Genomic DNA, 23,851 nt, shown 5'->3' with positions numbered 1-23,851 from the left:
TAGTTTTGACAAATAGCGGTTTGCAGTGAGCTTTCACATTTGAGTTAGTTACTATTCTTATCGCTTTTTTTGCAGCGATTTTAATATAAATAGAAACACAAATCTCAGTACACTTTTTGAATTATTTTATATTATTTCCAAGACTTGAAATTGGCATGAATGTCCGAAACATGTGATAAAATAATTGAAAAAGGGTAGCCTACTGATATTTGTATTTCTATTAATTTGGATATTATTTGATTTAACATAATTATTCCGATTTGAATAATTTGATTGTGTGGGAGGAGAATATAGTTTGTTGTAATAAATATAGTAGTGTTAAAAATTTAGTACAGTAGTATGTAGTATTTAGGCTAGTATAGTGGTAAATTATAGTATTATACTACTATAAATATAGTAGTATTGACAACATCAGCGTCTTATTCATTCAATTATTCGGATTTGATAGCCCACCTTTTTCACTGGGCAATGGCTTCTCCACCTTGAGGCGCATGGTGACGGCACTGACAGGCACCGGCTCACTTCGTCCCTTGCCGTTGACCGAGTAGACGCAGGCCTGGTAGCGACCGCCAGGCTCCAGGCCGGCCACCGAGAACCGTGGCACGGGAGAGCTGAGGTTGGCCCGCAACAGCTGACTCTCGGCCTCTCGTACCTCCATCCAGAAGCTCTGCGGCAGGCCTCCGTTGAAGCCCTCCGCGCACCGCAGATAGAACGAGGTGGTCGATGTGTTGGACACCGAGCAGTTCTGCACTTGGTCCGGACGTCCTGCAACACCCCAAATCAAGTTTCGATTGATAGAAATGTGTTATAATTTATTTGTAACAATATTGTGAATATGGATTCATTATTGGACATTAAAACAAATGAATAGAATTTATAATGTAAATAGGTGGAATTGATTCATATCAACTTTTAACAAGGGCTTTGTTTTAATATGAGGTGGATGTCAAAGGTAAAAGAGGTCTATTAATATGAGGTGGATGTCAAAGGTAAAAGAGGTCTATTAATATGAGGTGAATGTCAAAGGTGAAAGAGGTGAATATCTATAGGTACCTATTTCATGAGTATAGAAATAGCCTAGATCATTTTCACTTATGAAAACGTTTGGAAAAAGGGCGCTAGAAAATCGCTTCAAAGCTGAAACTAGTAGTATTGGAGATTTCAAAAAAGGGTAATATGAAATTATTTCTATATTAATTAAACAATTATTCAAGTTGCCCTATCAGAATACTTTATTAGATAATTCTCAGTTCAAATACGAGAATGAGCAGGCCTAGATCTGGTATGGACTACAGTTACTGTTTAAAGTATTATACAGTAACTCTCTCTATACAATAACTACAGTCTGGGTCCTAGAATACGAAAAAGACAAATTCAGATATTAATTAAAATCTGTATTTGACTTTGTTTTATTTCACTTTGTATTTTTTATATATTTATTCATTTCTTCGATACAAACATAGAAAGATTCACAGACAAATTCCAGAACGAGCCTTAATGATATATCTAATAGCATAAAAGTACAATAATAATGGAAAGCAGAAGTAATACATAATATCATACCTCATCAAATATCCACAATGATTCAGTATAACTAATAAGATTACAAGAGAACGGTATTTGGGTTCGATTCAGGAAAGTTAGTGATTTTAGTTTTTTCTTTTATATTTACTACAAATGTATTGTACTGTGGAGAGAATAAAGTTGATTGATGAATTGAAATTCATTACTGTATGATTTATGCATTTTTTTCGTTTTTATATTTTCTTTGGAAAAATTGCATCATGAAGTGAATAAAGAAAGCACTTGATTTATGGATTGTTAATTTATTCTAGAGACTAGATGAGCAGTTTTGGACTTGATCTATACGTTCCATCAGAGCACGAAAAAATCGAATGAAGATTTATTAACTATGGATGCACTCAATAATAATAAAGATTGTTTCATGTAGTGAATGAAGTATTTTGTTGATCTATTATGAGCTCATACAGAACACTGTGCAGTTTTAAACTTGGTAATGTACAATGCGAATTTTTGCCACAAATATCCAACCCATATTCTATTGATTACTTGAAAAATCTTGTGATTATAGATAATAATTGTGATATCATCAAATAATCGTATTACAATAATAGATCAACTGATATATTGTAATTCTGGATAAAGTCTATCGAAATGGTAAATATTTATTCGATATTTCATACTTTATTCCTGAAAATCCCATGTGAAAAGATATATTTGATTTGAACGATTTTATTAATCCACTGGACAGAGAAGCACTGAACATGGTTCAGTCGATGATGACTGTGATGTTTTGCCATAGAAATAGAACTCATATTCTACTAATAACTTCAAAAGACTAGCGATGACGGTCTACGAATAAAGTGTTCAAACTCAACTAAATTGGTTTTGACTATTTGATTATATTTATGAATTTCTCATTGATAATAAGCCACATCAGGAGAGTTAATCATTCGTGTCATGACGATGAGATAATCATTACATGGTTGAATGGCTTTGAAGCTATAAAATAATACTGAAAGAAATCGGTAGGCTATATAACTTTCTGAAGTACGTAGTGATTGAGAGGCTATTGAGGTCTAATGAGCTATGAATAATTTTTTCAAGTCATAGACTCTCGTTTCACCATCAATCACCATCAAGACTCAATCACATACTGGTGATGTTAATATATGAATCTCTCTGAAGAAGAAAACATTTGATCATATATTCCTGTTATGAATCGTTCACTTCAGTAGGAAATCCAAAGTCTATACACTCTGTTGTATAAAAAAATGAACATTTTAAAATATGCTTTGTGACAATTTGTCATTCTGCTATTGAATATGGTTTTCTGGAATAGTATAATTGAATCTCAACTATACTGTATGAGGTCCATAAACTGTTCATTTTCAATGTCATAGCTGACACTGCATGACATGTTAAAAATATTTCAATAATATCCCACTGCAAGGCGCCAATAGTTGATATTTTGTAGATAGGGTAGTCTATACAGTATTCATTCATTCATAGAAGAATTTTTGACGATTAAATTTTGACACAAATTCTATAAAGTAAAAAAGCATAACCTTCTTCTGGACTAGTACATGAATCAAAATTCGGGGGAGGAATAGTTTTGGGCTATGCCTGTTGGTCCTTCCCCAATTAATTTAACGAATAATTGTGTATCTTGAATCAATAAATTACTTATGAACTTTTTTCTGTTTAGGGCTACTTATTGCAATATAAATAGAAATACAAATCTCAGTACCCTTTTTGAATTCAAGCAAGTGTACCCTTTTGTACATTTGAAAATGGCATGAATGTTCGAGACATGTTGTGATGAAATAATTCAAAAGGGGTACTGAGATTTTTATTTCTATTTCTATTACTTATGAATTATGAATGAGGGGAGATTCAACATTCAACCTCCTGTCAACCAAAATTCCTCCAATCACTAATCATCTGACATTGTTTGAATTAGTAGAACTGGAGTTATATATTATTAATCATGATGCATTTTACATGGAGTTATCCTCAAACTTCCACTTTAAGGGTGAAGTGTAGAAGTATACAGAGTCAGATATTAATCTCTATATTATACCCTTTACAAAATTACTCTTCTACTGAAATACAACAATTTCTATCACTTAATAAGCTGGGAAGCTTTTTTCCCAGTTCCGATAAGCTTATCCAGTTCTAAAAAAGCTTATCCGGTTCTAAGCTAGCCTGACATCGCTCCCTTCATCATCATTATCTAGTTAGAGTTTATAGCGAGACAACAATGCACTACTGCTCAACAGACAAACAAAAAGTGTGTAACTGGCCGGGAATTAGTGCGCTGGCCGTGCCCTATATTTGTCAGCAACTTTTTAAAATGATTAAATCAACGTCACGACTTGTCGGTATAAGAACAGAACAAAACAGCGCTAGTTACGAGTTTCTTCATTATTCTTTTGAGTAGAGTGCAGAGCAGAAGTATTGAAGAGAAAGAAAGAGAATTGGAGGATAAAAGAAGTAGGACCAGAAAAAGAGTATTTTGGAATAAGGAAGGGCAAAATGTAGCAGGAGAACGATATGAAGGATCTTTAAAAGAAGAAAAAGAAAAATTAGACGCAGAGGAAGAAAAATAAGATGGAGAAGAACAAGAAGGAAAAGCAGAAGGAGGTTGAGGAGAAGAAGAAGAAGAAGAAGAAGAAGAAGAAGAAGAAGAGGAAGAAGAAGAATAAGAAGAAGAAGATGAAGAATGGATGAAGAATAAGAGATTGCTAAGAAAAATAAAGAGGAAGAAGAGGATGAAGAGGATGAAGTGGAAGAATAAGAAGAAGGAGGGGATGAGGGAGAAGATGACAAAGAAGAACTATGAAAGGAAAAGAGCAAGAATAGTAAAAAAAGAATAAGATCAAAAAAGAGAAGTAAAGGAGAAGAATAAGTGGAGTGAAAGGAAGAGAAGACTTGGTAATCGGGAGCGCTGTTGGTAGTAGTGAGTGTTCACATTCACAAGAAAGCGAAATTCGAAACAAAAACTGAAGAGAATTAGCGCTGAAGAAAACAAAAGGTTGCAACTGTTGAACAGTAGGGCTGACGTGCCTCACTTCCATTAGACAGCCGGGCATACAGGGCATCGCGTTGCGTGGTTGGCGGTGAGACCTCCTCTTTTTATCAGCGCTCAATCCTTTTTTGTGCGTTGCTCTTCAATGCTGCAGCTCCTTGCTGATTACGATTAGTGTGCTTACATCGACACCTCCCTTCACTCCTCTCTCTCCCTCCAATGGCATCGCACCAAACAGTGACCAGGCTTTGTAGAAAACTCGTCTCGTTTCCTAGTTCATTAATCTCGTTAGCCTGCCTTGACCCTCCCCGCCCCGCACATCTTTCGCCACACTAATCCTAGCTGCCTAAAACCCCCTTGTCACCAGTAATCCACACTTCCTTCCGATGCGATGCTGTCCTCCAAGTTCCGTCCGGTGTCCCCCCCTCCCCGTAGCAACCCCTCGAGTTACTCTTTGTTTCAACACAACTATTGACTCAAGACAACTTGTGCTGCAACCCTTCTGTCCTACTTGTTCGATGAGATACTTGTCTTATTCTCCTTACTGGAGTCTCCAAGACGTGTTGAAAAAAGAGGAAATTGTTCAACAACCAAGAAAAACGTTTTTGTTGGGATCAGAACAATACCATCGTATAAGTGATAATTATCTTACATTGTGATATGTGATTATTGTTAAATTTAAATTGTATGACGACTGCGAAACATACCTAGTTATATTTGAGCAATTAACTGGAACTATCCTATTCATGATGACCTGTGTTACTGAAAATGCTTGAATTTCATGAGTGGGCTACTCCAATAGTTCGCTGGTGGAATAAATATTGTATTTTTCTGCTGACGATTATGCCACAAGCCCCAGGCCTATGTGTTTGTAGGGAGATGATCATTATATTATAAACAATCGATTGTCATCATTCAAATACACCGATTAGCTTACTCTTCTCTTCAAAAACATTTTTTTTTGTTGAAGGTGATTCCCACATGAGCTCTAGGCTTGTGCGTGGGTTGCCGGATGATAATGAGAGATGAAAAAAGTCCATCAAAAAAATAAAGTAATTAAATATTAGTGATAATTCGAGCTCTATTTCGATAGAGCAATACAATGATATTATAGAATGAACATCTTGATCCTCTCATTTTGTTTATGATGGGTTATCAGTCATTTCCACTTCACTTTATACTTCACACTGATTCATTCATTCATTTATTTATTTTTTTCCACAATCACAAATCATAATTAAAATATGATTGAGAGAAGACAACAGGCATAGCAAAAAACTGTCTTCTCCCAAATTTTTACAAATAAAAGTTTCAAAAAAGAATGAGGTTAGATTTCACTTTTCACTTCGAAAAGACCAATTTACACTTTAAAACTAATGACTAAACTAAAAATGTTAAATTTTGATATTTTAAAACTAATTAACAACAAAAATATTTCACTCAAATCTCTACGAATAGGAAATTTTAGAAAATTCTCGATACTACAAAGTTAGTGAATGTGAATAGTAAGTAAATCTTGTATTTTCTATTGTGAGTAGTCACAAAAATCACAAGATTCTTCAACTTATTTGCAGAAGTTTTGTTCACGTTGTGGAACTCCATGATGTATTAAAACACAGTTAAATATTGTCAATTTAATTTTTTACAAGAAATACAATCACGAAATTGCAGAAGTGGGGTTGAAGTTGAGTTGATTATAATATTAATAGTGTCCCGATTCATGTTTTTTTCATTCGAAAAGCTCAGTCAAGTCTTCAGATCTTTTTACCTGAGGTAGCGTTCTAAATTTCATATCGCAGACCTCCAGCAGAAGCTGTTACAGTAAGTGAATAACGACCAATGCAGAAACCACCTTCCAACCCAACTTTAACCACCATCATGGCCGTTATAATCGTTATTATCATCTACATTATCATCATTGCCATCATCGGCAGCAGCAGTAGAATCAGCAGCAGAGTCAGCGAATAGAAGCTTTACGTTTTGAAGAATTGACTCATAGCAGAGGCTCTCTTTAGGCGTTACACTTTGTTGAATGAAACCTGGAATGTTTCGAGGCGATGTTATCGTTGAGGCATAGGCATAATACCACAGAAAGTTTTCGCCATTCATTGGCAGGTGAATTGCCTGTAACTCTTCCTCTTCATCTCTCCTCAATCACCTTCCTCTCTACGTACCCTTATTCCTCTATCCCTTTCTATCACAACTTTCCTCTCTCTCCTTCCTCACTTTCCTATCCTTTCCCTTCTCTTCCTCCTCCATTTTCCTCCAACAGGAAAAGGCAACTAACGAGCTGTAGGATAATGACTCTGGGTATTACCCCTTCAAATACACTTCAACGTACCATCATCACGGTGAGTACTCATGAAGCTAGTAGGAAATATTGCCAACTTAGTGAACAGTATGATCATAATCATATTGTTGAGTCCATTACAATCTACCAGACTGCACTACACACACGTTACGTCTATCAAATATGTATCGCATGGATATATACGTTCGGCAATTGTTCACAGTTACTGTATACCTGTATAGACTCTGTATATGTCGTAATCTTCTCTGCTTCACCAGACTCGAAAACACCTTGTGCTGCTTATTAAATGCTTTGTTTCGTATACGTACATAGAGCAAATTTCGAAATGTATTTACAGTTTCATGTCGATATCTATGTAGTTTCTGAATATATGTTGTGATCCTCTGATAGTGAGACAGATGAACGTCGCAAATTCCTCCTCAGACTCGAGAAACATGAGAGTGAGACACACGTGCCTGAGAAAGAGAGATAAAGAGAACGTTACACGTGAGATCCTCATCGATGATTTTAGCTCTTGCTTACAATGACTCTGAAGCATCCCAGACGACTCAATTACAACAATACAACATGATATTTGGGTATTAATAGTAGACAATATAACCAATCTTTGATAATTCCGTGCTTGGAGCCTGCTGTTTTTCTCTAAGAAATATCGTGATTCCATGATTAATTATTAATAATCTGTCCTGATGAGTACTGAACTACCAAAGACAGAGATAAAAATGATTATATTTCACCAGTATTCAACATTTTAATAATAATTATATTAATAATAATAATAATAATAATAATAATAATAATAATAATAATAATATCGAGTGACCTGGCTGGCTCAGGTCTGGTGTCATAGTTTTCATGTCGTAAATGGTCAATTTTAGGGCCTCTGACATGACTTGACGACTGCTTATGATTTTATATTTCTTCACTACTGTATATTATCTCCTATCTTGGTAAATCTATAAATTGAAGTAGAAATAATGTGTAATGTAGTTTAAGAAGTTGGGTGAGATGGGTAGACAGGGTTTGGCTATGAATGGAAATGTCTGTTTCAATCGACTTAAACTGAAAAATGGTGTGAATTCCAAATAATGTAATCTTCAAAATTGGAGTTGACTTTTTTGAACTAACCATAACCAGTGATCTGCACGAAACATTGTTCGAAAATGTGTGGCAATGAAGAAATTGCAGTGATCCATCTATTCGATAGTTTATAACATCCAACAATGAATTTGGAATAGAATCCATGAAATTGAAACTTGGGCGTTGAAACTTGTGTGTGCTAAGAACAGAAATAAATTTCCAGTAAAAATAAGCCGGCATTGATATTATTCTAAGTATTTTTCTTTCTTTAGTCATCCCAAACACGAAGTGATTGCTTCAATATGAGAGTATTGGATACTAGATAATGAATTCACCACCTCAACTTTCTGTGTTGTTGAATGCTCTCCACTTGAGACTAAATCGAGGCTTTTCCATGAATACCTCCTTACGTTTCTGTTTTTTCAGTAAGACAACTGACCTAATCTCTTTTGATACCGAATGATATTAACTATTTCCTAGGATTTGACGTACTAGTTCAGCTTAGGATTTGAGATAGGTTGATTAATTTTTGATATTGGGAAATATTCGATTGAAGAGAATGTGACAGTTATTTACCGAAGCAGTTTCAATACAAAAAACGATTATAATAGACTGAGATTCGCCCCACGCCTAGAGACACACCTACAAGCTTCAAATAATCTAAAATAAACTTGAAAAACGAATTATGGGGTTTAAATCAATAATTTTATGGTTTAAAGTTCCAATTCAATGAATGGAACCATCATAATTGAATTTTCATAGAATGCTTGCCTTATGCAATAAAATTTTGATTCTTGGTAAATCAGACTCAATCAGGATAGATTGCATTAATTTCCAAAATAGTCGAAAAACAAATTATGTTTTACTCGTCAAACTAGCACTAGTCAGTTACAATTATCATTTATTGAATAATTACTGAGACATAATTTCTGATTTACATAACTAAATGATTTAAAATCTCTTTCTAGCTGATTTGACTTGAATAGATTTCAAACGATTTCGAATAGATTCCTCAGGTTATCTACACAGAATAAGTAAATATATACTTCAATGTAGTAATCCAATGAGGCTACTTGAATGTTCAATTATTATAGAAATTACCAGTACCCTATTTATACGTTTTATATAAGTACATAGTTCCGAGTACTCATTTTTTGAAACTTGAAAATGGCATGAGAGCTCATACTCAATACAATACTCAATACTCATACTCATACAATATAACACTCATTTGCTTTACATCCATTTTTGAGTCATAATGTCCCAATCTCTGTTTGAAGCACTAATTCTCATTTCCTGTAATCCGTTAATCACTCTAACCTCAAAGATTGTGTTTTTGCGCTAAACTTGTTACGGGACGTGTCAACTGGAAAGAGGCTAACCAAACAAAGCTGACCATGCCTGCAAAGTATCAGAGAAGCGCATCTACATGATGTAACAAGATTACAGGCGATGGTGCCATCACCAGCACGACATGATCTACAGAGAATTGCATCATGTGATCAACGGCTAAACTCCGCTTTTCGTAACAAGCCGGCTTTGTGACAAACACAAACTGACATATTATTCCTTTATGCCGTTGTAATCTCGTGCTACTCTGGAGGTATCTCACAAATTAATCAAACGCTGTTAGTGATGTCAGAGTTAATAATCGCAGTAGCCGCATGTTGCTTCAGACAGAATGTTGCAACTAATCCGTCAGTGACAATCCAACGGACGTGTGTTGCCGGTCGCTGTCATGTAGCTGAATTTCCTTGAGTGCAATGCACGAGGTACAACAACCATAGCATGCGATGGATTCACATTCTACAAGGATATTCAGTACTTAAACTCCAAAGGCGTTCGTGTCTTTACAAAGTATTAGACTAATTCAAATTTTAAGAAAGATTCAGGACTTCTGTCTATTGGTGTCGATTGTTAGTCTATTAGTGTCTTTTGATAGCATTCGGCCTATTTAAAATTTGACGAATGATCCGATCTGGATATTGGAGTCTATTCATAGCAATTAAAATATACAAGTTCTACAGTCTCGATATCAGTCAGGGGTGCTGGCATCATCAGTTGCAGGTAGAGTTCATCCATAGAGAAAAACATTTAGAGAGAGAGGTGAACCATCATTTCCCTTCAGAGAAACATTATATTCATTCAAACATCACAGCTACAAACAATTGTACATCCACGGTACTAAGACATTCTCAGAAGAATGTCGATATTCACTTTTCTTTACTTCTCTACTGCATAATTTTTTTATAAAAAATTTTGTCACATATGCTAATTACTGCTTTAATTATTCGAAACATTGGTGTACACACTTGAATAAGTTGATGATTCGTATACGCTGTAGGAGAGCAGGATGCTTTAAGAGAGCTCTGAGCCAAATGAGAAGAAGAGGGAGAAGAAGAGGAGGAAGAATAACAAAGAGAAGAAGATAAAAAAAGGAGAAGAAAAAGTGGGAGAGAAAGAAGAAGAAGTAAGTGGAGGAGATTATTGTTGATGTCGAAGTTTATAACTGTGTTATTGCGCAGTGTTGGAAGCACATAGCTGAGTAGAAGATTCTGGTGGAAAAGTGTTTATTAAAATACGACTGACTGTCAAGGAAGAGAAGATGGGAGAAAGTGAGAGAAAAGAGGGGGAGAGCGGTGAAGAAGAGCTGTGCGAGAGAATTCAATCGGCTGCCATTTCTATAGGGAATAGAAGATGAAAATTCAATTTATTAGCATGATTTAGAGACGAGCGAGCAAGTCGTCTGTTTCCAGGCGGCTGCTGTCTGCTTCAACGATAGAAGTAAACAATTTGTGATTCAGATTTGTTGGCTGTGAAATGAGAGCAGTGAAGAAATTAGGAAGTTTAGTGAGGAACGATTTTGAGTTAGGGCGCACGGAAGAAGAAGATGAACGGAATTCCAATCTCGTGGCAGCAATGGAAATGCGAGTAAAAAAGGGGAACGCGGCCTTGGGGATTCTCAAGACAGGACTACTGGTCTCGGCCCCCGCCCGACACTGCACAGCAAATTAGGCAGACATTCCTATTGTGTCACTGAACATTAGGAGTCCTAAAAAATGCCTCTGTTCTGATTTTTATGACATGAGTTGACATTCTTGAATTGTAATTAATCAAGTCATCACTTATAGAAATTGAATTGGCAGGACAGGCTCAAGGCCACTTTTTGGTCACAAAATCTCGAAATTCAAAGAACAGTGATTCCTCTTGTGCCGTGATCAATGAAAAGAGTCCAGAAATGCCAATGTTTTGTTGAGTATGACAGTAGTGGACTTTTTTCTCTTCAGGTATGATCATTTAAATAATCTAGTAATTGAACTTGACACGTAATGAATTGATAGTCGGGTAAGGATAATTCATTCACTATCTCATGTTTTATGTATATGTTCTACTGCACCAAATATTGTTTTGTATTGACATGTACTGAGTATCTCCATCAATACAGAATGTAACTGTTTTTTTATATTGGAACGGTAATTTCATGTTTCTTTCTCAATAGCAGACTGTGAGTAGGAAATGAGTGAATGAAGTACCGAAAATTAGTGAAGATGATTATATAGTAAAGCTACTTGGAGTTAGCACAACTACTTTTCAAAATCACTATTAAATAAATAGGTTTATGAGTACCAAAAATTTTAAAAGTACAGTAGTGTATTGTCAATGAATTAGTAGTTTTTCATATTCTTTCACTGATGAATTTGAACTATTTTCAATTCGGAGGTATCCTATATTATAATTAAACTATATTAAGATGAGCTTGAGCATTATCAAAAAACAAGAATCATCTCTGATATCGATAGAGTTTGACATTTTTCATAGAGAGAAAATCCAAAGTAGGAACTATCGCCTCAAACTTAAGTTCCATTATGTGCAAATCCTATTCAAATTTCGAGATGACGTCACAGCAGCGTTGCTTACTTTAAATTCAAGACGACCAAGCCATTTTCGCAACTTGCTAGCTTGTGTCGATACTAATCGAATCTGTTCATTTGCATTCAAAACAATTCCACAACCTGTTTCAATTGTTTCAATCGAGTTGCATAACTCAATGAACACTTTGTTGTCTAAACTTGAATTTGAATTTGAACTCATTCGCGCTAGTTCGAGCGAAAATCTGTTCTAGCGAAAGAATAAACTGACATTAGTGCTCGTACTGAATCGCAAAATACAAAAGGGAATGGCAAGTTTCCATTTGCGATGCTTAAAAAAATACTACTTAGTACAAACATAATGGATGAATGAAAATAGAAGACAAGTATTCTTCCATGAAATGCTCTTGATTTTTTATAGAAATACATGAAGATAATTTGTCAATTCATTACAAGAAATTTATCAAGCTTATTTTCACAGGAATTCCGTGTTTGAATCGCAACAGTATAAGATTACTACAGTTGTCTAATCTATAAAGATAACGAGGTGAATGGTATTATCATCACTCGCAGTTTACGATAAATGTATGCAAATTAGAAAACATGACAATGCATTCCTAGTTCACTCTAGATTATAATATGATCAGAATACAGCGAAATACTGTATGATGCAGATGTATCATTAATTATATTCATTAATCGAAGGTACCAAATTGGTAGTTCAGTAAACACCTTGTCCTCCACAAAATGAAGCTACCAATTCCAGCTAAAAGCCATCCAATCAAATTTATTCCCAACTCGGTGAGGAAACTGGGTCAGTAGTTCATTTTCCATCGGAGGAATCTAGTTTGCGAGTTAATTATGCGTTACAGAATTGAGGATGAATAATTTGTTCGGATCTCCAAAATTATCAATGTTGAAGTGGGCCTACAACACAATTTAAAAGCATTTCTCGTTCCTAAAATGCAATTTGAGAATGGAGGCTCTCATGTATCACTCAATCATTAAAGTTGGCTTCTCTTTGAACTGTCAGCATTTTTAATGAATGGCATAAATGCTACAGCTTGTAGTAAATTTGTGCTGGAAATAGACACTAGTCGAGCCATAAACACATTGGTGTCGTGTGTGTGTGCCATAAGCGAGCAATGAGTGTGTCTGTGTTCATGGTCGGTTTGTTGATGTTTCAAAATGGCGACGTCAGAGTCAACTTAGTTGTCAGACACTGGAATAGTCGCGCGTTTATTAGTGTCAGCATAATCGTCGCTAGAATTAGCGACAGCATAACTGTCGCTGGCTAACATTAGTGGCACCTGCTCCGGCGCCGCACCATCCAACTCAAATCAACCCGCCGGCTTCCCGCGCGCTGAAAAGCAAATTTGGTGCGAAAATTAGGCGGGAAAACGAGAAAACCAAACAACAACTTCAGTCTAAACTACAGTGGTCCGGCATTTTATGATGTTCTCAAACTTCACTGCTCTCGACTGTTGGGCTGCCTCAACTTCGCTGAAATTTTAATTGGTCTGGATCGTCTCTGTGTTGGCCATAACCTTTCTTCTATCTGCTGTTTTCTTCCATCTCTCACCACCAGACGGCACCTAAGTGAGAGACTGGTTCTCAGAAAGTGCTTTCCAAACACTAAAATACAGCAGACTGTGCTTTTGTTGTCACCTACTGCTGCTTTGAGCTACAACAACAAGCTCTAATTGGCTGACTAAAAGGAAGAGAGATTTATAAATAAGAAGAAGAGTAAGAGCGAGTGAGATTAGAGAGAGAATGACTAAGTGAGATAGAAAAGAGTTTAAGAAGAGAGAAGAGACAAAATAGAGGAAGAAATAATACTAGATATGGGAGGTGAGAGGAAGAGCATAATAAGAGGGACAGTAAGAGTAAGATAAGGTAGAAATGAGAAAGAAAGAATGAGTGGGGGGGCCTCACGTTCAATAAGGGAGACATAGAAGGAGCTATTGAGTGTGTGAAATATTTATCTATTCATGTAAGTTACAAAATCTATTCGTTTATTAATTAGTCCACAATAAATGACAATATATCTGATTATTCAATGAGTTTCTCACAGTTTAAAGAATTATTGATCAGAATTGAGATTGAATGCTATATTTGAATTCCGATGATGTAATATTGTACTGCGGAGTTTCTTGGAAAATGATATAAGAGAGAATCCTCCAACCGGAAAGGTGTTGAAACAGAGGAAAAGAGATTAGATTAGATTTCTTTATTTATGTATGATACAATACTTACTGGCTTATACACTAATTTACATTAAATGACGATAATGCTAGTTATTCAACGAATTTTACAAAGTATGAATAATTAAACAATGAGAATAAAGATTGGATGCAATATTAGAATAACGATAATATAATAATGTGATGTAACTTCATAAATCGGCGGTGTTACAACAAATAATTGTCGATTCTCTAAGAAAGATATAAAATATCCTTCCCATTAACACATGACCGGGTTGTGATCAATTAGAGTTGTTGGGAGTTATAACTCGAAGTAATGTTCAAAAAAGAAACTCTATTTAATAAGTTAAAAACTAGTTGATTTGAATCTTAGAATTATGGGATGAATGAATGAATGGAATTAGAATAATAGTGAATACAATATTGCATAATTAATTGAAATTAGATAAATGAAAAAAACCGTTATACGGTGGGATTTAAATTAAAATTTTAGAAATTGATTGAGTAATATTGACAATATACAATGCTAAAGAACAGAACATCTTGAGATGGGAAGATGAATATGTGAGAGAGAGTGAGAAGGAGTGAGTGAGAGAAAAAAAGAAAGGGTGAGTCAGTAAAATAAAGATAAAGAGAGAATGATAGCCTGAACTGGAGCAGGGGTGGAAAAAGAGAGAGTGAGTGGATAAAAAAGTGGAATTGACAAATAGAGAATGTGGGTGAATCTTATAATAAGAGGTAAGGGAGTAAAGAGAGTGGGTAGAGAGAGGGAGGGAGTAAATGGAGTAAGAGAAAGCGAGTGAGTGACAGAAAGAGAGAGAATAGAAGAGATAGAAAATTCGATTTTTTCAGATTAGGTATAAACTTTTGATATTAGAAAAAAATCAAAAAATGAGAGAGAAATCGAGATAGAAAAAAGAGAAAGAGTGAGTGAGTGAGTGAGAGCAGTAGAATAGTGGCCTGCCACAACGAAAACACTCCAGTTCTCTACTTGTCATCGCCTTTTTTCTGTGTGATGGTTACAAAATGCTGAATAGTTTGGTGACGCGTCATTGCCAGTCATTTTGATGAATGCCGGCTGCCTCACAAGGTCGGCGTCTAATCAAAATGCCAAAATAATTGAACCCATCACTCGTGGCGAACCAGGCAATCACTTGCCATTCTTTTCAATTATTATTTAAAAGTACAGAGAATTGAAGTATATCCTACATCAAATCATAGTGATGATTTAATAGCAAAACGGATATCAAATATCAAACCTTCATCTTTCTATGGTTTCGGGGCTCTGAACCACAAGATTTAAAAGATCAATTTACCAAACTGATATTGTCCACTATCTTCGATTTTTTGCATGAAATTTCGAGAATTCATTCTAGAGCTCTTTTTTGGAGCTCGAAATGTATGTGAATTTCATAAGTTTAAGTTACTCTATGATCCAAAAACATGGCAAGAATGAACAGATATGGCAAAAAGTACAAAGTTATATTGAAAAATAGAAGAAGTATCGATTGTGACGATTGGTGCTCTTGCTTTGTTCTGTGCCTCTGTATAGCAACGTGCATCAAAGAACAAAGGAAGAAAGAATTTTTTCTGAGTGCTGCTTGTTGAAACGCGCTGACACCGTTTCTTGAAATGGGACGGTGGCAGTGGTATTCATCCGATCTTGTTTGTTAAAAAGATTTAGCAACGACAAAAAAGAACGAAGCTGCTCTTTGATTCATTACAAAATGAGGAAAACTTTGCTCATCGATTCAGACAATGAAGAATTGATGGGATTAAAGGAGGTCGAACGATAAGCGGACGACGATTCGAAGATCGCACTGCTGCAAAGGCTTTCCGTACTTTTGAGCCATTATCTGAGCCTTCAGTTTTGCTGAAAACCTCTTTCCGTCGACTGGAAACAAGTCCCGGATTTCTTTCCTTTGCGCGCGTCTAAGCTCTCTCGTTTTAATTGATCCAGTTATTTCATCTCACTCGCCGAAAAAGAAGTCGCTGAAGGAGTTGATGGAGCGAGGACGCATTCAGCAAAAGAATATTGGAAAGGAGATTTACGTTGAAATATTAGTAGCTGCTATCGAACCGCTCGGTGCGGTCTCTTTCATGCTTGCTCATCTCTCCGGCTCAACCAATGACAAATGGTACAGTCTCAGACAACACCTCAACACCCTCCCCTTACTTGTTCCTTTCATTCAAAGCAGTCCAAATCTCAGAAACAGTATCAATTTCATATTTGAAGCATAGTAGTAAGGTTGAAAGGAGTACCTAATTAACTGAATAAACTCTGTAGCATCGAAATCTAGACTATTTTGAAGCTCACATTAAGCAAACCTGAAAGCAGGGGACAGGTAGGCAACCTGCACAGCATGGCTTGTAGTAAAGGACAGTGCACCTGCACACTACAACCACAGATTTAAAACAGTATTTATAAATGATATTCAGTATATAAATATAATATTCGATTTAATTTATACTATTCGTTTCTCTATGCTACAACGAGCAGACAGAGAGAGGTTTTTCTTCCATCTGTCTGTATACGTCTTCCTGTTGCTGTGTGCGCTGGCCACATGTCATGATGTCCATGTGAGTCTCATACTTGGAGAAATAATACATTATCCCTTTTATTTTGTAATGAAAGTATTACTTACTTACGATATCACATACTTAAGAGAGAAGTCATATTCAAAAGAAAAACAATTTTCGCTGTTTTCAATTTTATTAAAAAAAATTCTTTCAACCATACAACACTAAAACTTCTGAGCACTACTACAATATCAGAGATGATATTCTACATAAAATTCTGTGGTTGAATTGAAAATATGAGAAAGTTGCAATTCTACACAGACTGGCAACACTGTTATTTCTTGGGATGGATGATTAAGTCTCAACTGATTTCATACAAACTATAAATCACTGTTCTTTACTGATTAGCCAACGAAAAATTAGAATAATTAATAAGCATAAAATTGAAACCTACATAATTCATCAATATGATATTACATTAAGAGCTTGAAAAATATCCTACTCTATCTTGAAAGCTTGAATGAAATAAAAGTTTGAGTGATGATTTAATACTTTGTGTAAGCTTATTTCTTACTATTTGAATAACAAAATCAAACTTGATGCGAAATCCTACGTTACGGCGAAAATGAATCTTTTCCGTACAAATAGAAACAATGGACTTCATTCGAAGTGATTGTAAGAGATTTATAAATTCAAACATTAGGAAAAGCTGACAGACGTACAACGAGGAAAACCGATTACGATTTTGAGTGGAAAGTTGAAGTTGCCAGAGTCTTACAAAGTTTTCTCCTTGAATCGACCATTGATTGATGTAATAATCAATTAGTAGGTCCATTGAAATATGCCATTCCATTTTAATACAGTGATTTATCACTTTCAACGGTATTGAGAGTCGGTTGAACAAACAAGAGCTCATAGCTTGAGGAAAAGCATTCTATGACTTCAATAAGTTTGTTGTAGAGTTTGTTCAGGAGACTACTTTACAAACATATCGAGCTGTTTTCATATTATAAAAATTAAAATTCCTTGAATTCCTTCTTATTCAGACTACAAACTACGATAAGATCGATATAGTATATTTCGCACCTAGTGCCGAAAATTAGACTTTTCCGGCTCGAAGTCGGTTTTCACGTCCGAGGCCGTAGGCCGAGGACTAGAAAAGATTGAGAGCCGGAAAAACATTTTTGCCCGTGGTGCGAACGCTATTTTTCGCCACACAGAAAAATATACAATATATATATGAGAATAATTGTTCATTAAGCACTTCCGAAAGCAAAAGTGGAAGGTCACAGCTCTAGCAAATCTGAGGTAATCTGAATATCAGAAAATTGACCAAGTATTTTTATTTTTTATTCTGATTTGTCTAAATAACCTAAAAGATTATGTTCAATTATGTGGGAGGTTGAATTTATACATTTTTATTCTTTCATAACGACAATAAGATGATATTATTATAAATGTTTTTATTATTGAATAATAAACACAAATAATGAAAAGGTTTTTAATCAGCTGTTTTAGCACACGTGAAATTTGGCCAATCTGAATGTCAACGTCAACAATGCTTGTTGTTATCGACTTGGGAAGTTTAGGTTAGAAGTTCTATCCTACTCTGAAAATCAAATTTGGATAGTTTATAATATATATATATCTTATCTGTATTTCATTCATCCAAATAAAATGATAGTATATTATTGGAGAATACTTTATTCAATTCTAGAAGCATATACTGATTCCGTTTCATAAATTATTTGTAAAAACGTTCAGCACCATGGATATTGCCCAAGTAGTTCCAAAATTATTCACCATGTTTCGTGATAGACGAAGTACTATGAGGTTTGAGGTTAGATTCAATTATACTCTGAAAATTGAATTTGAATAATTTATAATATCTTATTTGTATTTCATTCGTCCAAATGAAATGATAGTATCTTATTGCAAAATACTTTATTCAATTCTAGAAGCATAAACTGATTCTGTTTCATAAACTATTTTGTAAACACGTTCACATCAAATCAGAATCAGCTGACTTCAAGGTTATTTTACAGCCCTAGGGCCGTAAAAATTTTACCGGCCTGGTCAGAAAACATTCATTTTCGGCCTCCATATGACGCACGTAAACCAGCTCATTACATCCAAGTGGGGCGAAAAAGAATGTTCATACCAAATATTGTGATCCTGTGGGATATATCTTGATTAATTCAACGATCAATGAGAGGATCTAGAGTGAATCGATTGCAAAAATTGTGAAATCGGCTATTAGTTCATGGAAAAGTGCATAAAAAACTGAAAAATATCCTGTTCATGATTGATGAAGGATGTGCTCTTTATAATAGCAATTCATAATAAAATCCATTTTCAAGATAATACTAACAGATGCATCACATTTTATAGCTTAATGCACAAGAAAGAACTAATAAAATGTTATCTTTGAAAAGATAATTTCAATGCTTCATAATTTATTACAAAGAAGATTCAAAACAATTTGAAATCAAGTATCCGTTTGACTACCAATCTATTTTTGGAATGAGGAATTCAGATCATAAATATAAAGTAGTCTACTGATGCTGAATGAGATGAAAAAATCATCAAGCATAATATCAAAGGGATGAGAAAATAGCCACTTATCAGATAATAATATTATAATTATAATAGTATTAAAATATATAATAATATTATATATTCTGTCATACTGACTACTCGCAGAATAGGTACTAGGCATGTTGTAGTGTTCAAGTACCTTAATATATTTAGTGATGGTTTAGTGATTTATATAGTTATCTAGTTTGGTTTTCAACTTATCTGTATTCTAAATCCATTCATGGTTGAGAATGATATTGTAACTATCAATGTATAAGTAAATACATAAATGAAAAATGATCTCAAGATGATGATTCAATACCGGTTGATCAATGTGTTCACACTGTTTTGTGTAGCTCCGAGAATAGCAAAAATAATTTCGTATGAATGTTGGAATTTTTCCATTGTCTTGCATTCCATATTTAATAGTATTTTATAATGTATCCATTGTTTAATCTATCATCACACCAATTCCAGTAGCACAATATCTGGATTTGTGATGATAAATCTTCATTCCATTCAATGATCAAATTCTATCGCTTCCCGGTGGTTCCGAACCCACTTGAAGCTGCAGGTCCACTCATACACAAGTTCTTCATCCATACACAAGTCTGAAGCTCCTCAGAAAAAACTAGGTAGAAATCAACTAGGCCATGACTTATACATACATTTAATGATACATTGATACATACAATATCATTCTCAATTATGAATGATTCGGAAAGGAACAACTTAGAATCAAATTAGAAAAACTGTAGCCTAACTGAATCAGAATACTCTACTAAAACAATTATCCATATCTGTAGAGATGACATTGAACGTTTGGACACCATAAACCCACTCATAACTTGCTGTCATGTAGTGGATGAACGGAAAGTAACTCTTTCCTGTATGTAAATGAGTTGAACTTTACCGAGCTCCCACTTTTTAAAGTTGGCTCGATTTACATGTTGAATCCGAGTGTCAGCAGAAACGATCGCGATAAGGGAACAAGCTTTCTGCTATTAAAAACTGGGAGGGATTTTCCAGTTGAAATGCCCTAATTGACGTCTAATGCGCAGAGGGAAAGAGTTTAATGTTTTAATTCGGCTGGGATGACATTAATAGAGGAGTGTTTTATGGTAAAGTGTGTCGGATAGAGGTTAGGTTGGCTTGAGTCTTGCAAGGAGCAGTGAGCGCTGGCACTGTCCCTGAGGGGCAGTAAGCCACATTAGCATATCAGTGGACACAGCAGCAGCAGTCATTCGTTAGCTATGCAAACCGCTATCGGTTCTCCTTGCAGCACTACAACATAACTCCTCAACATTAACTCTCTTCCTCGCCAAAACAACTTCACTCGACCATCTTACCACCCTGCCGGAGTCCTCCTTAATTAACACACCGTAGCTCATAATTAATAACTTAACGCCATCCATTGCGAAAGTTAGGACTCACAGCGTGTATATTTACATCTCTAATTATATTTCTCCCCAGCCTGTTAGAGGGTACAGAGTCTCTCATGTCTCCGTCTTCAGCAAACTTAGGTACCGTGCAGTCGTAATCAGAGCCGGTTTGCTGGTAGTGCCGTCTTCCCTGCTATAGTGAGATTCTCTCCAGATTGTCAGCATCGGTTGAATGGGAAACATTGATATTATTTGTCACAAATGATGACAGCGTAAAGTGAATATGACTATAGCAGAATGTTTGCCGAGAGGGCTCAGTGCAGCAGGGTGTACGACTGTACGGTGTACGACTGTACGGTGTACGACTGTACGTTTACGTGTACGCAGCAGACTTTACGTGTACGGTGACAGAGCAAAGTGTCATCGTGACGAAAAATAGCTCGCGACCAAGTTCAAGAGGGATTTGCTTGTCAGTCGCATTGAGTTATTATGTACAAGAGTTGGCACTGCTTGATGTTGTAACAAGTAACAAGTCAGCGAAGCAATCCTTCTATTTGTATGGAATTAGATCCAGGACGTTGAAGAGTTATGAATGAGAAATATGAAACTCTTTCAAAATCAAGATAATCATGATTCTACTTGAGCTGGGAATACTTGTTGTATCGAGTGAGAGAATTCGAACCAGTGATGAATTCAGTCGTCTGTAGGCTGTGAACTTTCATGTGGGCTTTCAATAGACTGTTTAATAGCCAGTTAACAGTGAAAGCTGTTAAAAAATGGAATCCAAACAGTTAGAAATTGAATTTTGAATGAGGAATTTAAGGACATAGAATTCGAAATCAAGGTATCTCTGAGTTTATATAGCCTACTAAATCTGTCATTTGTATAATTCTTATACAACGACTTTCCTACAATTTTTGAATTTCAAAATTGAATTTTCCCATATTTATTCAATGAAAAATGGTCGGCTACACTCTATATAATCATTGAGATTTGACATAAAGTGACTAAGAGAAACGATAAGGGTCAGTAGTATACCTGGCAGTATTTATTTTCTCTTTTTTGGGCATCATCATGTTCAACCTACAATCGAAGATGTTGACTTGAGCATTGAAAAGTTTTTGTACAAATAAAATTATGTAGCTTGTTTGGCTAGTCTCTTCATAGTTTTTGTTCATTGCTTTGTCCTATGTCATATTCTAAATTGATATTTCCTTCCTAATCTTTACTTTGCATTTCCTTATACTTATATTCGGTAATGATTCTAATCCAAAAATATTATAATTTCACCTCAATAATAGAAATACTGTACTTGAGTACATTAATATTTGAGCTACTAATGTATGTTAAAGGCTACATATTTTTATATGTTTCTTATTATTCTATTTTCTGTTTTCAGTTTCGTTAAAAATATTAGTTTAGTTTGATATATTTTATATTGTAATATTCTTGTACAAGGAATGGTTTTGGGCTATCATGCCTATTGTTACCAAAGTTGAATTGCTTTTCTTCGAAATAAATAGATAAATTAGTAGAGAGACAAGAATATTGTGTTTCTATTCTTTTTAAATGTAGCTTAAGGTAACCTTGGGTCTGGTTGCTCAAATGCCTGTTGAATTTTAACCGAGATCAAATGCTACGAGAACTAATCAGAGAAGTTTTTTTTTCAGAAAAGCCTTCTCTGATTGGTTCTCGTGGCATTTAATCATGATTAAGATTTGACGGGCTTTTGTTCAATCGGGACTTACATTCTATCGTTCAATCATTTCTCATAATGCGCTCTTTGTGAAAAAAATAGAATTCATAGCGATTTTCTTAAATAATGTTAGTGTTATAAACAAATAATAATGTTGTATATATTCACATGTTTTTGCATTGTTTCATCTAAGAGTTTAGTTAGGGAAATGAATTGATGCACTGACCAGCAGCAATGATGTGGAAGACACAGGGCTGGCGCTGATGGCCGATGCCGTTAGCAGCCCAGCAGAGCAGAGTGCCGTAGTCGAGCTCAGTCATGGGCGTGTAGGAGACAACACTAGTGGTGCCCGACCTGGCAATGTGGCCACGAGACACTTCCAGACTCTCGGCCGAGTTGTTGAATGTCCAGCGGAACTGCACCTCAGTCGGGTTGGCGTCCACCTCGCACGAGATGTTCGCCTTCTCCTGTTTGGCCACGCCGTGCACGCGCGTCTGGTTCGGTCGACACGTCGGTGCATCTGCAGACAAATCACACAGTATTACTTGCATTGATTTCACTCTTGAACACGCTTTTCACTTCATAGCAGTAAATTTTTTGTAACTAACAGTGAAAACCATTATTTTTGAGGCGAATAACTGAACTATTTTTTTCACTTCACTAGTAGTTCTGTGAACAGTAGACCTCGCGCAGTTATAAACCACAACCTCCTCTTATACTGTCCATCAGAGTGAATCCTGTCTGTAAGTGGTGTTGGCGAGATATCTGTGTGAAAACGGCTAATGGCTGTTGGGGTTGGTGTATCAAAAATGCGAACATCAAAAGCTTATCTCCTTCAAGACATACTGGCAACAGGTCAGCCCGAGTTCAAAGCAGAGAAAGGTCGAGAGACAATACTATGCTATTTTAGTTATTAATTGCATGAGGTATTGCATGCAATCAATAGTCCGTCTAATAGTGCATAAAAATTGCATTCAATGAGGCATGCAATTAATAGTCTAGATAGCAGTTGATTTTTCACCAAGTTACATTGAGATATTGAATTGCATGCGTCATGGCATGCGATTTATAATCCACTCGACAGCTGATTTATGATGGATAACTCTATAGTCTGATTTATACTCTGATATTGGCTGATAATTGGCTCTAATTGTATGAAGGAGGCTCCTTTCCCTTTTATATTATCCTTGAAATTCGAAATTTCTAAAAACCTTGTTTAAAATTTGAAAAGGAACATACCTGTCAAACTTTATGAAAATCTATTGCTGCGTTTCGCCGTAAATGAGCAAAATATAAACATTTAAACATAACGAGAAATGCAAAACCGTCGACTTGAATCCCGGAGACAGTTGAATTTTGGGCCAATTGTCTGGACAGTTGGCAAGACAATTGGCCTGAAGTGTTACACGAAGACAATAATATCATACCAGTCAGTTGCCTTATGTCAATAATTGTCTCGCCAGTTGGCATCGTATAAATTAGGCTTTAGACCTCACTTCGCTCGGTCAATTAGGTCTGATTGCTAGTCACTAGATTCTTGTTTCTATTGAATCGACCCATTATCTAATATAAGATATCGATAATCAATTTGATTTTGGGCTCTGCGTTGATCGTCAACACTGACTCAAGACATTGTAATTTATAGTAATAACCATTATTT

General features: G+C 35.5%; 1 protein-coding gene across 1 annotated transcript in view; it reads right to left on the bottom strand.

Moving 5' to 3' along the window:
• The window catches only part of LOC111057911 (nephrin), a 383,192-nt gene that overhangs the window by 15,923 nt on the left and 343,418 nt on the right, over positions 1-23,851 (bottom strand). Inside the window, exons 8-9 of the mRNA XM_039425733.1 lie at positions 22,418-22,711; positions 454-765 (exon numbers count right to left, since the gene is read on the bottom strand). Of these exons, the coding sequence (XP_039281667.1) occupies positions 454-765; positions 22,418-22,711 (606 nt within the window). The remainder of the gene's footprint in view (positions 1-453; positions 766-22,417; positions 22,712-23,851) is intronic.

This window comes from Nilaparvata lugens, chromosome 4 (assembly GCF_014356525.2).
Source record: "Nilaparvata lugens isolate BPH chromosome 4, ASM1435652v1, whole genome shotgun sequence".
Taxonomy (NCBI): domain Eukaryota; kingdom Metazoa; phylum Arthropoda; class Insecta; order Hemiptera; family Delphacidae; genus Nilaparvata; species Nilaparvata lugens.
Note: the sequence above shows the minus strand (reverse complement) of the source record. Positions and strands in the feature narration are given on the sequence as shown.